This window comes from Bos javanicus, chromosome 4 (genome assembly GCF_032452875.1).
Source record: "Bos javanicus breed banteng chromosome 4, ARS-OSU_banteng_1.0, whole genome shotgun sequence".
NCBI lineage: Eukaryota > Metazoa > Chordata > Mammalia > Artiodactyla > Bovidae > Bos > Bos javanicus.
In genome coordinates, this window is record NC_083871.1 from 88,505,749 (window position 1) to 88,520,935 (window position 15,187).

The 15,187-nt window shown below is 37.7% G+C and overlaps 1 protein-coding gene across 4 annotated transcripts in view; it reads left to right on the plus strand.

The window, feature by feature from the left end:
- Positions 1-8,939, plus strand: part of ASB15 (ankyrin repeat and SOCS box containing 15) — a 55,783-nt gene extending 46,844 nt beyond the window's left edge. For all 4 annotated transcript variants that reach the window (XM_061414568.1, XM_061414569.1, XM_061414567.1 and 1 more), the window contains 3 exons: positions 693-1,263; positions 1,786-1,939; positions 5,693-8,939. In XM_061414568.1, coding sequence (XP_061270552.1) covers positions 693-1,263; positions 1,786-1,939; positions 5,693-5,865 — 898 coding nt within the window. In that variant the 3' untranslated portion in view covers positions 5,866-8,939. The remainder of the gene's footprint in view (positions 1-692; positions 1,264-1,785; positions 1,940-5,692) is intronic.
- Positions 8,940-15,187: the final 6,248 nt, after the last annotated feature.

Genomic DNA, 15,187 nt, shown 5'->3' on the forward strand with positions numbered 1-15,187 from the left:
AGACTGATGGAACAATAAAGACCCTTCTTGTTGCTAATAATTCAGGTTCAAGTAAGTAGAGAGGATATACATGGACAATACTAAAGCATAGATTGTTCATGGAGCAGTGAAGCGGAATAACAAGAATTCAAGAGGCCTAAATTCTAGTCATTACTCTTCTGCATCTGTGTGACCTTGGACAAGTCATTTCGCTTCTCAAGTCTTCGTATGGCTCTGCTGGTAATAAAAGGGCTGGACTCAGTGATGCCCAAGGTGACTTCCAGCTCTAATTTCCTGTGACTCCATGGTTCTGATTAAGTCAACAGTATGAAGCATTCATCTGTGAGATTGAATGGACCTACTTTTCTGTTATATTTTCTTCATTAAGTAGCCCTGGTTGATTATAGATAATATGTTGTTCAGAGAATAATTGAAAAATGGGGAGGGTTCCTGAAGAATCACAATTCTAGAACCAAATATATAAGATCTAGTAGGTTCCCCAGGAATATTTAGACTGGGAAGCTAAATCAAAACTAAACTGGATAGTACTAAGTCAATGGACAAAGACTGAATATTTTTGTATAAGGTTATCTAGAGAAAATAAAGGAAACTAATCAAATTGTGTTCACTTGTCCAGCATGGAAGCTGGTTTATTTCATTTCTTGATTTTCTTCCTGCCATGTGGATATTCGATTCTTTTTTTTTTTTTTTAGTGCACTGAAATATCTTATTCCAGTAACATCCAAACATGCAATCCAGAAAAGTGGGCTAACACCAATTCACTCAGCAGCAGATGGACAAAATGCACAGTGCCTAGAACTGCTTATTGAAAATGGCTTTGATGTCAACAGCCTGCTTGCTGACCACATTTCTGAGAGCTATGATGACGAACGGAAGACTGCGCTCTATTTTGCTGTTTGCAATAATGATATCCTTTGCACAGAAATCCTCCTGGCTGCAGGTGCAGACCCAAACCTAGATCCCCTCAACTGTCTACTGGTGGCAGTGAGGGCCAATAATCATGAAATTGTCCGGCTGCTTCTTGCCCATGGAGCTAATGTCAATTGTTACTTCATGCATGTGAATGACACTCGTTTCCCCAGTGCCATACAGTATGCCCTAAATGACGAGGTAATGCTCAGGCTGTTGCTGAATAATGGCTATCAGGTGGAGATGTGCTTTGAATGCATGCATGGGGACATCTTTGGAAACTCGTTTGTGTGGTCGGAGATAGAGGAAGAGGTACTGCCGGGATGGACATCTTGTGTCATAAAAGATAACCCGGTGAGTTACACCCTTCTCTTCTTTGTATTGGGTCACCATCATAATTTTGCTCATTTAGGGATGTTCCAAGAAAAGAAAAACAAACTCCAACTTTTATATTTTTCTTCTTCTTGTGTTTTTGTTTGCAATGAGATGGGGAAATAAACATAAAACTAGGCCCCCAAAAGTATAGTTTTCTTGAATTGGAAACCAAATGTTGAATAATTTGGAAAATGTATGCAATTAATAACTCATGCTTATTTGGTGGAATTTGGGGGCTAGAAACACAGTAAGAAGAATCATGGAAAATAGCATGGTTCTTCCACATTATGCTGAGTACTGTCACATCAGAGCCATACATGCTCCAGGGCTCATTGTTTCACAGAAACAAACAAATCATTTACTTTGCTTTTTTGGTTCATAACAAGAAGGGTACTTTTATTTCATGTAAAAAGGCAAAGGTAGTAATTTGTCAGAACAAAATTTTTTATGAATATAGTATATTAAAATTGCTACTAACTTCAATTTTATTACTTCTCTCAGTTCTGTGAGTTTATTACAGTCCCCTGGATGAAGCACTTGGTAGGCAGTGTTATTCGTGTATTAATAGATTACATGGATTATATCCCTCTGTGTGCTAAACTGAAATCTGCACTAGAAGTACAGAGAGAATGGCCAGAAATCCGTCAAATACTAGGTAAAAGCAAAAGTTTTTCCTACAAAATTTTTTATGGAGAATGTATATAGGAAAAATTTCTTAATGTCAGTTTTGATACTTTTTCAGTGCTACCTTATATTCAGATTTATCTGTTTTCTCAAATCATCCTTAATAGTTCCTCTGATAGAAGATACTTTTTGCTTTTTCTTGACACTTTCCAACTGTTTAATTGTATAATGAACAATACCATAACTATATCAACATTCTGAATAGAACTCACTTTTTAAAAGTTAACTTCTATAATATCATAAAGTATAGGATTCTGCATGTGGGCAGGGATCCGTTTTGTTTATTTTTGTACTCTCAGGGCTTAGCATAATGCCTCATAAGCAGTAGATACTCAATACTAAATAAATGAATGAATGGAATGAATTAAAATATCCTTTTTGATCTAGTCTCTCTGGGTCTTTACTGACAAATTCCTACTATTAAAAGTATGTTTTACAGGCAGGCCATTTTGTATTTTCTAGGTTAAAGCTTAGTTATAATCATAAAAGTGAGTCATATTATGAAAGTTTCAATAAAATACATCTAAAATTACTCCAAATACATATAACAACCAGAAAAAAAATTATAAATTGGGAATGTTTTCTCTTTCAAAATATGAGTTTGGAAAAATGTACTTTCAAAACCTACTTGGACAATTTCATGGAGGCTAAAGAAGCATCCTAGAACCTGACAATATATTTAAATATTCTGGCACTCTTAATACACCTAAATCAATCTTCAATGGTATAACAAAACCACAACATCCCATTCTTTAAGATCAAGCAAATTTTATGCAAATTAGTAGATGATATTTTATAGTCAAAAAGATGAAATTGAAATGTTTACCTGATTTACATACCATATTTGTTAGATATAAAGTTCTATAAAAAGAAATGTTCATCTAAGCACTTAGTTTCAATCAGAGTCTCAGACATTAAAGTATATAATCTGAATTTGGACTGTTCTGACCATGGTAGCAAGAGACGGAAGTTGGCAAAAACAGTGGAGATTTGATTGGCTAGAAAGAGTGTTAGTTCAGCTGAACACACATTAGGTGGTAAGCTTGGGTTTTCCTCACGTGGCTCTTCCATTGGAATGAGTTCTACGCTAGAATAGACTTTGTGGCAACTAAAACAGGAATCTCAGAGAATCCAGTGAATGATGGAGCTTAGAAATTGACCTCTGGGGTCAGATAGGTCTGAAATAGGATGCAGCATTGTTCTTGCCCTGGTATAGTATTGCTGATCCACATAGTGCACAGGTCATTCAGGGCTGATATTTTCATGGAAACAAGCAACAATTTATTCTATCATTTTTGTTTCATTCAGGGAAGGGGATTTTTTTTAACGTTTAATTTCCTATAAGAAAACCAAGATAGTCATACTGGTTGTGTGACTTTGAGGATGGTTACTTATTCTTTTTATATCAAGGTTTTCCCACTACATAATGGGCTTGCATAGTATTTACCTCTTAAGGTTGTTGTGGGAATTTAAAGAGATGTCACATGTAAGGTGTTTAGCATAATGCCTACAGCATTAAAAACACTTAGTAAATTTACCTATTTTAAAGACTAAATTATTAGTATTTTTATGTTATTTTTATTACATGGTAAGGTTATATGAAGTATCTGAAATGTGTATGTAAGCATGTCATGAACCCCCACAGCTTGAAGAGTTAGGTATTATCATTGCTAATTTTTAAAAATTAAAAACTAAGGCTAAAGGGGGTTTACATAATAGCCTGGACTCTATAAATTCTTGAAGCTAGTTACCCTTCTGAACAAAAGCCCAACTTAGGAGTGAAGTCAAAATGAAGCAGGACAGATGAAGACAGCATTTTGGATCTTAAAGATTAACTGAAAGAAAGAGAAGGGGATGGAGAGAAGGACCAACAGATTAAAAGAATTAAAAAGAACACATCAAACTAAAAAAAAAAAAATACTGTCAATACTAGTTTAGGGATAGCACACAAAGATAATGAAGCTGTAAAGAAAGTGATTACTATAAACGTCTGAAGAGGAGTTTCTTACAGGGAATGAAGTTTGGACGGATTGTGGAGGGAATTCTGGGATGACTGGGGAAGTCCTATTCATGACCTAGGAGAGGTTTGCAGATGTTCACCTGATAATCACTTAAGAAACCATATGTACAGTTGCTTTATCTATATTTTACAATGAAAGAGTTAAAATATTTTGGAGATTGTAAAGGAAAAAACCATGAGGCTTATATAAATTATTTCCCAAAGTTACAGACAGAAAAATAACAAAACAAGGATTTGAACTCTAGTCCATCTCATTTAAACATAGGATCTTTCTCCAATAGTACTGTACTTCCTGTCATAGAACAGATTTTCCTTCTAATTAGTAATACATTGTCCATGTGTTTGTATTGGAAAAGAATTACAAATTCCTGTGACTTTAGAAAAGAAATCCAAGTAAGAATAAGACCAGAAAGTTTTCTAGTTGTTTCAGACACATCATTGCGACTAGAGTGTAGTCAGTTGACTGCTATGAATATAGTTAACCACTGGATGTCAGGATTTCTCCAGGTATATGTAGGGCAGAGTTTTTGTTAGAGGAAAAAATAAATTTTTTTAAAGATGGGTTTATTCTATCTATTTTAGTAATAATAACTTTGCCTCAATAGTTTTTGAAAAACAGTCTTAATTTTTTCAAAATAACTTGAGTATTTATAATTGCAAATATAACAAAAAATGTGATCTCTTTGATTATTAAATTGAGTGATCGTTCACAAAAGATTACAATGTACCAAACACTTTTGTAATGCTTTACGTGAATTAATTTGTTCCATATTTAAACAGCCCTATGAGGTAAGTCCCATTGTGATCCACATTTTCCAGGTGAGAATGCTGAGATCATAGGGGTTAAGTAACTTGTCCAGGATAACACAAATACTATTTAAGTGGCAGAGACATGATTTTAATCCAAGCCGACTAAGTCCAGAGCTTACCTCTAAGCCTGTGGGCAATGCTGCCTTTTCACTCACTCCTTTGCTGGATTAATATTTCGGTACTGTAATTATACTAAAGATAAAGTTACTAGAGATAAAGTAAGAGTTGAAAAGAAAGACTAACATCAGTTATTTGAACATTAGCAGATTTTTTGAAAAATATAAAATTTTTAGGTGTCATACACTGAACCAAACCTAAGATTGAATCATGGACATATGGAATCAGTTGTATCAGATGTTTCACAGATAACTATTCATCAGAAAGATGAGAAAGGAAAGAACAGAAGTGAAGGAATATATCTCTAAAATACTCAGTTCTAAAAAATAAATAGTAGGAGATATGAGCATTTGCTTTCTTTAATCAAGTCCATTCATTCATTTAACATATTCTGTACTTCCCTGATGGTCCAGTGATTAAGATTCCACTCCATGCTCCCACTGCAGGGAGTCTGATCCCCAAGGGAGGAAGATCCCCCATGTCACATGGTGAGGTTAAAAACAAAAACAAAAAGCATATTCTAGTTGAACCCTCTCTAGAAGTCAAGCTCTCTTTTTGACACAGAGGCACACTAAATGCCTACCTCCATGGAGCTTGCATTCTAGAGGAATGGTGTGGAATGCTTAATTGCAATTTGAATTTTACTTAGTCACCAGTTACTAATATGTGCATGCTTGTTTTTTAGAATGACACTTAGTATTGTTCTAAAACAGTCTGTATCTTATAGTTTCATTCATATTGTTTTTATTTTTTGCTTGTTTTTCCCATTCACTTTAGAGAATCCATGCTCATTAAAGCATTTATGTCGGTTAAAAATTCGAAGACTGATGGGGCTGCAGCGGCTCTGCCAGCCAACCTTGATGGAGAAGCTCTCTCTACCACCAACTATTCAAAGATACATATTATTTAAAGAGTATGACCTCTATGGACAAGAGCTAAATTTGCCATAATTTAAAATAATATTTTTAAATGTGACTTTAAAAATATGTTTAAATGAGATTCCCTCAGAGAATTTCTTGGAATCATGTTACATCCTGACATATACTTAAATCCATTGACAATTTTATAACTGGATCCTGGGTTCTTTGGGGAACACCATATTTCACATCTTTAAAGAACTTTACATTGTGATTTTTTTAAAGCAAGTTAATATTTTGCATTTGAATTTCTATTATCATCGCTTGCAACAAGTCTTCAAACTCTCCTATCAAGTGGCTCCTACAGTATCCATGAGCAATTCTCTCCATTGTTCGTAAAACAAAGAATCACTTTCTCAAACCCCAGTTGCTGGCAAATTCTGTCCTTTCTCTTATTGCCACACTGTATAAAAGAGCTCCTCCCTGTCTCTGCAGACGCCCTCATTGTCATCTGACTTCTACTCCCTCCACTGCCCTTCCCAAGGTCCTTATCAACTTGTTTGTTGCTACTTTCCGTGAGCATCCTCCAGTCTTTGCAACTGATTGCTGCAGCATCTGACACTATTACCTAGTCTGCCTCCAGAAAATGACCTTCCCTTGGTTTTCCAGGTATCTTGCTCTCTTGGCCGTCTTCCAACCCCTCTAACCACTCTGTCTCTGGCTTCTTTCTATGCTGTGCATCTCCTACCAACTCTTTAGTAACATATCTTAAGTTCTCTTTTTTTATGCTACATTCAACAGGAAATTTCATCCATACCCATGGTTTTATTTACAACCTACATGTTTTTTGACTGTAAAATTTATATCTGAAGTTTAACTTTTTCTCTCATACACATGAGACCTGTGTAGACAATTGGCCTAAAGGACCTTTGAATACAAAGAATCCTCAAATTCAACATATCCTAAAGCAAACGTGCTGTCTTCCTCCACAAAAAAAAAAAAAAAAAGCCTCCTTCTCTTACTATCTCTAGCTCAATTATTCAGTCACTCAGTCATACCTGAATCTTTGTGACCCCATGGACTGCAGCACACCAGGCTTCCCTGTCCTGCACCAACTCCCAGAGCTTGCTCAAACTCATGTCCATTGAGTCGGTGATGCCATCCAACCATCTCGTCTTCTGTCATCCCCTTCTCCTCCTGCCTTCAATCTTGCCCAGCACCAGGGTCTTTTCAAGTGAGTCAGTTCTTTGCATCAGGTGGCCAAAGTATTGCAGCTTCAGCTTCTGCATCAGTCCTTCCAATGTATATTCAGGACTGATTTCCTTTAGAATTGACTGGTTTGATCTCCTTGCAGTCCAAGGGACTCTCATTGACCCAATTATTGATTCAGTTTCCCAAGTCAAAAGCTTGGACATAAAACTTGACCATCCCATTTTCCTTCTCCAAGTTTATTTCATGAAGTCATCTTCTTCTACTCAGTCTCACTGATTCAGCCTGAATACCAGCTCTTATCTCCTTTCTTCCTGGGATATTGCAGTGCTGCCAAACTGATCTTTCTCTCTGCTGTCTTGCCTCATCTAACCCATGTTCTACACATAATATCCCAGAGTGATCTTTTACAAATGTAAGCAAGTTTCACTCCCCTGCTTAAAATCATTCCCACTGCTCTTGGGATAAAAGTCCAAAGTTCTCCATCCGCTCCAACTCCCTGCCTTCCTCTTAGCCTTATCTCTTGGTATTTCCCTTGTGCCATCTCTTTAAACATGTTAAATGCCCCTGATAAGTTAATGCTTTGAACAGTGATTTTATACATCACTGTGGTGGTGATTTAGTCGCTAAATCATGTCCGACTCTGGCAATCCCATGGACTTTGGCCCACCAGGCTTCTCTGTCCATGAGGTTTTTCAGGCAAGAATACTGGAGTAGGTTACCATTTCCTTCTCCAGGAGATCTTCCCAAACCAGGGATAGAACCTGGGTCTCGTACACTGCAGGCAGATTCTTTACCAACTAGGCTACCTATACATCACTAGTTTCCGTTTTAAAAATAGGGCCATCTATTTTATATATACATATATAAAATCTATTATCATGGATATTTCATAAAAGAAGGGCCGTTTTAGTGCCAGAAAATGGGGCAGCCTTAAACTTGATTATTAAAATTGAATTACTTTATCTTTGTAAAAGCTTAACAGTTTGGTCTTCATTTCCACATTGATGAGTGAAAATTTCATTCTAGCCCAACAAGTCTCTGAGGTCTTTGGTTTGGGAACCACTGTTTTAAAAGAGACTCTATTTTCTTAGCTCTCAGGGTCTTTGTACGTTCTTCTCCTTCTGCCTGGAATCCTCTTTCCACCTCCTCCTTCCTCCCTCCACCCCTAATCCTACAGGTCTCGGTTTAGGTGTTCCTTCCTCTAGGATGGGAGGCCCTAGAACAGCACTTCTCGTGCCGTATTACAGAAACCTATGTTCCCATCTGTCTCTCCACTAGACTGTAAGCTCTGTGAGGGCAGGGTCTATGTTTGATTTGTTTTACAGTGTTTTCTTAGGGCCAAACACATTCCCTAGAGCATAGAGAGAATGCAAAAATTACTTGTTGAATACATTGAATGAGTGAATGTTATGTTATGTAAGATCCAGACAAAATTAATCAGTGACCTCATGGTAAAATGATAGTTCTGAATCTCTGAATTGGTTATATAGCTTTAATTATGTAATTACTTGGATTCATTCTTAGATTTTCTTATAATCATTTTTATCTTGAGTTATTGTATTCTTTCAATAGTATTATCTCACTAGTTTATGAGCTATACAAATTGTATTTAGCTCTAGCTATAAGTATGAAAAAACTGTATAATTAGACATATAGTTTTAATCACTTTTATTCCCTAAAGAATATATTTTCATATAGATTAAACTCTAATGTATTTAATTAGAACTATAATGTTTTGGGTATGGGATTTTGTGATTCTTCTGTTGCTCTCCTACTTGTGGCTAAAATGCATTGTTATCTATAATATTACTCTAAGTAGATTTTTTTTTTTTAAGATTTAAGTGTACCATATGATACTTCAGATATTAAATAAACTAAAACTTGGATATTTACTGTATTTTTGTATAAATACATTCAAGATACCTCAGATATTAAATAAACTCTAGTACACAAAAGTTTGACATTTTCTTTAGTGTGTTTTATGTAAATATATTCAAGAAACACTTGAATGAAAGGATATGAATTAATTGCACCTACTATGGGTTGAAAGTGGTTCTTTGGTACTTGTGAAGCAGGAGAAAAATATATTCTATGAAACTGAAACAATCACTATATTCAAAATGGACTCAACCTCTTTTTTATTACATGTTGAAATTTTCTAGCAGTGTTTTTGTTTTGGGATGAGCTGGATGGTAAGAGGATTATATTATATCTAATTAGAACTCTGTTTCTCCAAGAATATGTCACTTTATCTGGGAGGGCAACAGCTGCTTCTCCCCAGTGAGCTTCAGGAGAAGCCAAACATTCTACATGGTGCCTGTTTAACCACTATCATGTTTAATCAACATGATAGGGTTTTGATGACATCTTCCATGCTGCCAAGATGATCATAGCTGTTTTGGTAACTGTGGATTCTGTTTTGTACCATACAGAGACTCTGGTTGGGAAGAAGCAGATATGGCCTCTCATTTGAGTGAGGTTTGTTTAGTTTTTCAGTAGGTCATCTTTAAATACTATTTGCATTTCTGACTTACAATAATTTCATAAGCTCATTGAAACCATGTACCTCCTGAAGAATATGGGTTAATCATTGTAAATAGTCTCAGAACATGTTTCCAGGCATAAGTCAATGGTGCATAAGATATGACAATTGTGTAAATGTTGTACAGCAAATATTCTTAGGTAACACTTGCTTTGATGCAGGTTTTTGAAAAATCAGTGCATAAGGGTGAGACAGTATGGAAATTTCCAAAAAAAAGATGGAGTCTTTTATGACACAGCACATGAAACCCCACATCTGCTATTGCTTGATATAGTCCCGATCATCAAAAAGGAAGAAGGGCTTCTTAGGGGAGAGGATGTGTAGAAGGAAATAGACTTATTTGACCTCAGTGGCCTGTGTTGTGTAATCTCACGGAGTGCTAGAGATGTCTGGGGATTTGCTGTTTTCGGAAGGAGACAGTCTAGTAATTTGAATCTGGGCACTGGGAGTGCCTGAGTTCTAATGATGGATTGACTAGGGATTCCACCAGAGGCACTGGACGGGTGCTCATACTCTGTGTTTCAGATTCTAGTAGATGAGAGACAGTCATTTCTCTTTCTTTGGATGTCTTTCATCCCAGGAGATTCCAATAAGATTTTAGATAAAACTCCTTGGAAGCAGACTGTAGTGTTGGATAAGGTAGAAAGTGTGGAGGGTGATAAATATGATACTTACTTGAGGATTGAGTGGGTGTGAGACAGCAGTATCTGGTTCTTTCTGTTTGAAGCAAAGCCTGTACTGGCTTCTCAAAAAAACTTTTTCATGCTTTGTGGAAGTCAAATAACCAGACATGACATTCAGTAGTCAGCAATCTATGTTCCTGATTGTTCTAGTAGCCCCTCATGATCTAGTTATCCAAATTAGTTTAATATTGTTTCAGTGAAGCACCAGTTTTAATAATTTTTATCTGGAGGATAGAAATATTTGCTCAGGCTTTAACTCATTAGAAGCCTTTCAACTTGGACTCAACTGTGGCCCTAAGCCCCTTACTGGGGGACTGACCTTCAGAGTTGTCTGAGGTACCGAAGAGGCAAAAACTGAACCTGTGGGTTGGATGCCCTGATTAAATTTGAACTGCAACTATACTGAGTCCAACTTCATGATTGATTCTAGGATATCTGAAGACACTCTCTTCAATGGGAAACAAAGCCTTTTATTTGACAATCAAAAATACAGTTTAAAATACAAATAAATTTAAGAGAGAATCATTCAAAAATCTTTCTAAATAGCAGGGTTTGGTAAGGGAAAATGATGAGAACCCAATGACCATGGAAGGAAAAAGATAGTTACTTCCTACCTTCCTGCCATAGATCATTTGCTCTATGAATGTGGAAAGATTCTTGAGAGAAATATGGTTCATTTTAATATGTTCTAGCAGGACTACTTCAGTAACAATGCCCTTCCTTTGTCCTGTGTTTTACAGTTCACGAAGCATTTCTCATATGTCATCCCCCTTTGCTGTAGGAGCAGGACAGTGAAGGGGTTAATGAACTCTACTCTATAGATAAGGAAATCAGTTCTACAGTTAACTAAGATAGTAAATGCTGGGGCTAGGATGCAGTATAGGGCTTCTGATTGCAAATCCCATGTTGTTTTCACCACATCATTTTTAGTACGGATTAGGAGAGCATTCGGAGAGCAACCCAAAAGTGGAAGCAATCCAAATGTCCATCAACTGGTGAATGGATAAAGACAGTGTGGCCAGTCTATACAATGGATTACTATTTGGCAACATACTACAACATGGATGAATCTCAAAAGCATTATGTTGAGTGAAAGAAGCCAGATGTGAAAGAACACTATTGCATGATTCTGTTTGTATAAAATGTCCAGCTAAAGCAAATATACAGAGACAGAAAACAGAGGAGTGGTTGCCTGGAGCTCAACGGGGTGGGCACAAAGGTTGAATGCAAGCAGGCACAGGGATTTTGGGAAGTCACGGGAAATGTTCTAAAATTGAATCATGGTGATGGTTGCACAACTTGGTAAATTTACTGAAAATAATGATCGAACTTTACACAAAGTTGAGTGAATGTTATGGCCCATCAACTACACTTAAAAAAAAAAAAAAAAACAAGAAGAGCATGTCTCTTGCTGACAGGTGGTGCCGTGTTTACAACCTTGCTGAGGTCGCCCAGCTGAACAATGGAGTCATCTGGCTCAGAGGAAAGTGCTCAGTTCTTGCACTGGCAGCCCATGATTTATTAGTTTTGCTCTGCTGATAAGACCATGAAAAGCAGATGAGGACACAGCATTCAAGGGCAGTGCCTATTGCCTTCACCAGTTGAACTGGCTCTTAAACCCAAACAAACACAGCCTGCTCTGCCAGCCTCTGACATTTCCATGAAGCTTATAATATGACTTTCCCACCTGTTATTATTATCTACAAAACACACAAAAACATGTAGTTTAGAGAGCTAAAAATGAAGCTTTCCTGTCCAAGTGAGGGCATAAACTGACAAGGTGTCATGGTATCCTGGGATGGATGGGTGTTTTGTAACACTCATGAGAACTAGTTCGGATTCCCTGGAGGTGCAGTGGAAAAGAAAGCCAGGAGAAATGGGGGTGGGATGGCATTCCAGGGGAAATCAGAGAAGGCAAGCTTTCAAAAGGCTGTGGATCTCAGGAATCCAGGACAACCGAGGACGGAAATGTCAGTGAGGAACTGTGAGTGTGTGAAAAGACAGTGCCCTTGATTTTCCAGAGAAATTTGCCAATGAAAAAGCTCAGTAACCAGACACCAGCTCTCAAGCACTGACTGTGCCATCTCAGAGCACACCGTGTCCCCACAATTCCCAGACTTTGACACTGAATTTACCTTTCTAGCCCCTCTTCACAGTGGAATCTCAGCTGTTCTGCCTTTTCAGTTACCACTTCCCTGCAGGACTGGAGTTTTCTTAAGTGACAGTTGTCATAAACTTGAGGAGAGAGCTCTCCCAGGGAACAAATCTGTGTCTTGGGTGGTCTTGAGTGCCGATCATTCTTCTTAATACACAGTGAACAAATCGGCCCCAAACTATCATATCAATACATGGGGTTACAACTAAGTGGTTACTGAAATGAATGAAAGTCTCAGACCTTCCAGGATACCCCACGTAAAACTTCCTTTATCAGGATTTCATATGATATATGTCAAATCTGTTCCCACTTCCGTAAGTGGAATTTCATGTTTATGAGCTGCCTTAGGAGGAAAACCTGATTGAAGAAATTCAGCTATTCTTTCCTCACTTTTGAATTTTTTCTGACAACCACTTTTTTTTGGTCTTTATAATTTTAACATTATCAGCTTGTCTATTAACTTGCACTGGGGCTCATTCTTACATGTTTGAATTAGTTCAGCAAAGGATACTTGAACCTACTACACACAAGACAAAGCATTAGCTGTGCTATTAAAAATTTCTGTCTTTCATCCCATCTGTCTTCTATTTTGGTACATTTTGAAATGACAAACTGGAAAATCTCAACATGAGAAGCACTCGGACTCACAGAACATAACACTAATTATCACATCGTAGCTGGGTATACTTAAAGAGAATTTTTAACCTCTCAGAACCCCAGAACCCATTTTCACCCTTTATAAAATGGGTGGCATAGTATCTATTTCACCAAGCGTTGCCTCACACGCAGTAAGTGGCAGCTACACACAATTATTCAGTGGAGATCCGATTACTATGTCGGACTGCCTGGCACACTGTATGTAAAAGTATTTTGTAAACTATAAACGTTATACAATGGCAAGATATTAGCTTTATAAATAGCTCTAATAATTTTAAATTTGACTCATGCTCACAACCACAAGCTGGCACAGCTGGGAGATTTGCTTGGCTGCCAAGCCTGAGAGAGAAGACTTGATAAGGGTATTGCCAGTTCTCATCTGATCCATGGGGCCTGTTTGGTTGTCATCTGTGCTGGGCCTGACCTTTGCCTGACATTCCCCCCGGGAGCCTGTCTCCTGCTATCTGAGAAGCTCCCAGCAGACAGATTGAGTGAAGTCGGAAGCTTCACTTCCTTAGGGGTCATTGCGTTAGTTCTGCAGCCTTTGGATCAACCAGCCATAGGAATTGTTGAAAACCCAAATTCTTCTGCATAAGTGAGAAACAGGTTAAATCTAGTTCAGGAAGCAATCTGGCAATTGTACAATGAGAGAGAGGAGCTAAGCCCTTTTAAAAAAAAAACAACAAAAATAGAAGGTGAAAGTTAGGAATAACTTGTTAACAGTAGATAGTTGATACTTGTGAAAATAAGAGAATTTCCAGTTCCCCAACTTTGCAAATGACACTGTAGCATATGATTTTCATGTTTCCTCATCAGCAAACTGAGAACAATTTAAATAAGAAAGGCATCCATGAAATGAACAAAAAAGTCATTGTGAGATATGAACACAGTAACCAGTCAGGCTAATTTGTTAGATTGGAAGCCACATTCAGAGGCAGACTGATCATGAAGCAGGAGCTTCTGGGCCCTTGTGAGTGTTGGGAGTCCCAGGAGTAATGGAATGTTGAGGGGGTTTTTGTGTGAGAGCCAAGAAGCCAGGTTATAATTAGGTGCCATTTTGCTATATGCATTTCTGGTAAGCCACTTCAAGAGAAAAAAGCTCTGCTTGCTCAGTTGCTTCAGTCATGTCTGACTCTTTGCAACCCCATGGACTGTAACCCTCCAGTCTTCTCTGTCCATGAGATTCTTCAGGCAAGAATACTGAAGTGGGTTGCCATTTCTTCCTCCAGGGGATCTTTTGGACCCAGGGATTGGACTTGAGTCTCCTGCATCTCCTGCATTGCAGGTGGATTCTTTACTGCTGAGCCACCAGGGTAGCTGTGTTTTATACACTCTTATAACTAATTTTGTTTTATATTATTATTCTTAAAGAGGTCCCCATCACTGTAAAATCACTAGACTCCATAAGACCTGGATCTACCCCTGTCTACACTGGAAACCATCTGAGTTGTTTTTTCAACTTTTTCTTTCTTTTATATTTTTACTTTATTTAATCTTATTTATTTATTTATAGACTGTGCCAGATGGCATGTGAGATCTAGCCCTGGCTGGGAAACCTGCACCCACTCCCACCCCCACCCCCACCCCGGCATTGGGGGACCTGAGTCTTAACTACTGGACTGCCAGGAAAGTCTCTGGGCTTTGTGTTTTTTTTTTTTTTTTAATTCTTCTTAAACACCTGAGAACTTTAGTAAGCCTTGGGGATGATGAATGAGCAGACATAGCTCCTTCCTTTGGGAAAAAATTCCTTTCCTGTGAAGACAGATTCAAATCAAGTGATCCCAAGTGGGATGCTGCATAGAATAAAGTTTTGTGGGAACTTAGAGAACTAAGCTGACCTCAGGCATCAGGAAAGACCTCCCTTTGGGAGTGTTACTTAAGAGTAAGGAATCTAATGAGGTGCATGAACCTAGAGCCTATTATAAGAGTGAAGTCAGAAAGAGAAAGAGAAATATCGCATACTAATGCACTTACACTTCATGACAAATAGATGGGGAAATAGTGGAAACAATGGCTGACTTTATTTTTCTGGGCTCCAAAATCACTGCAGATGGTGACTGCAGTCATGAAATTAAAAGATGCTTACTCCTTGGAAAGAAAGTTATGACCAACCTAGACAGCATATTAAAAAGCAGAGACATTACTTTGCCAACAAAGGTCCGTCTA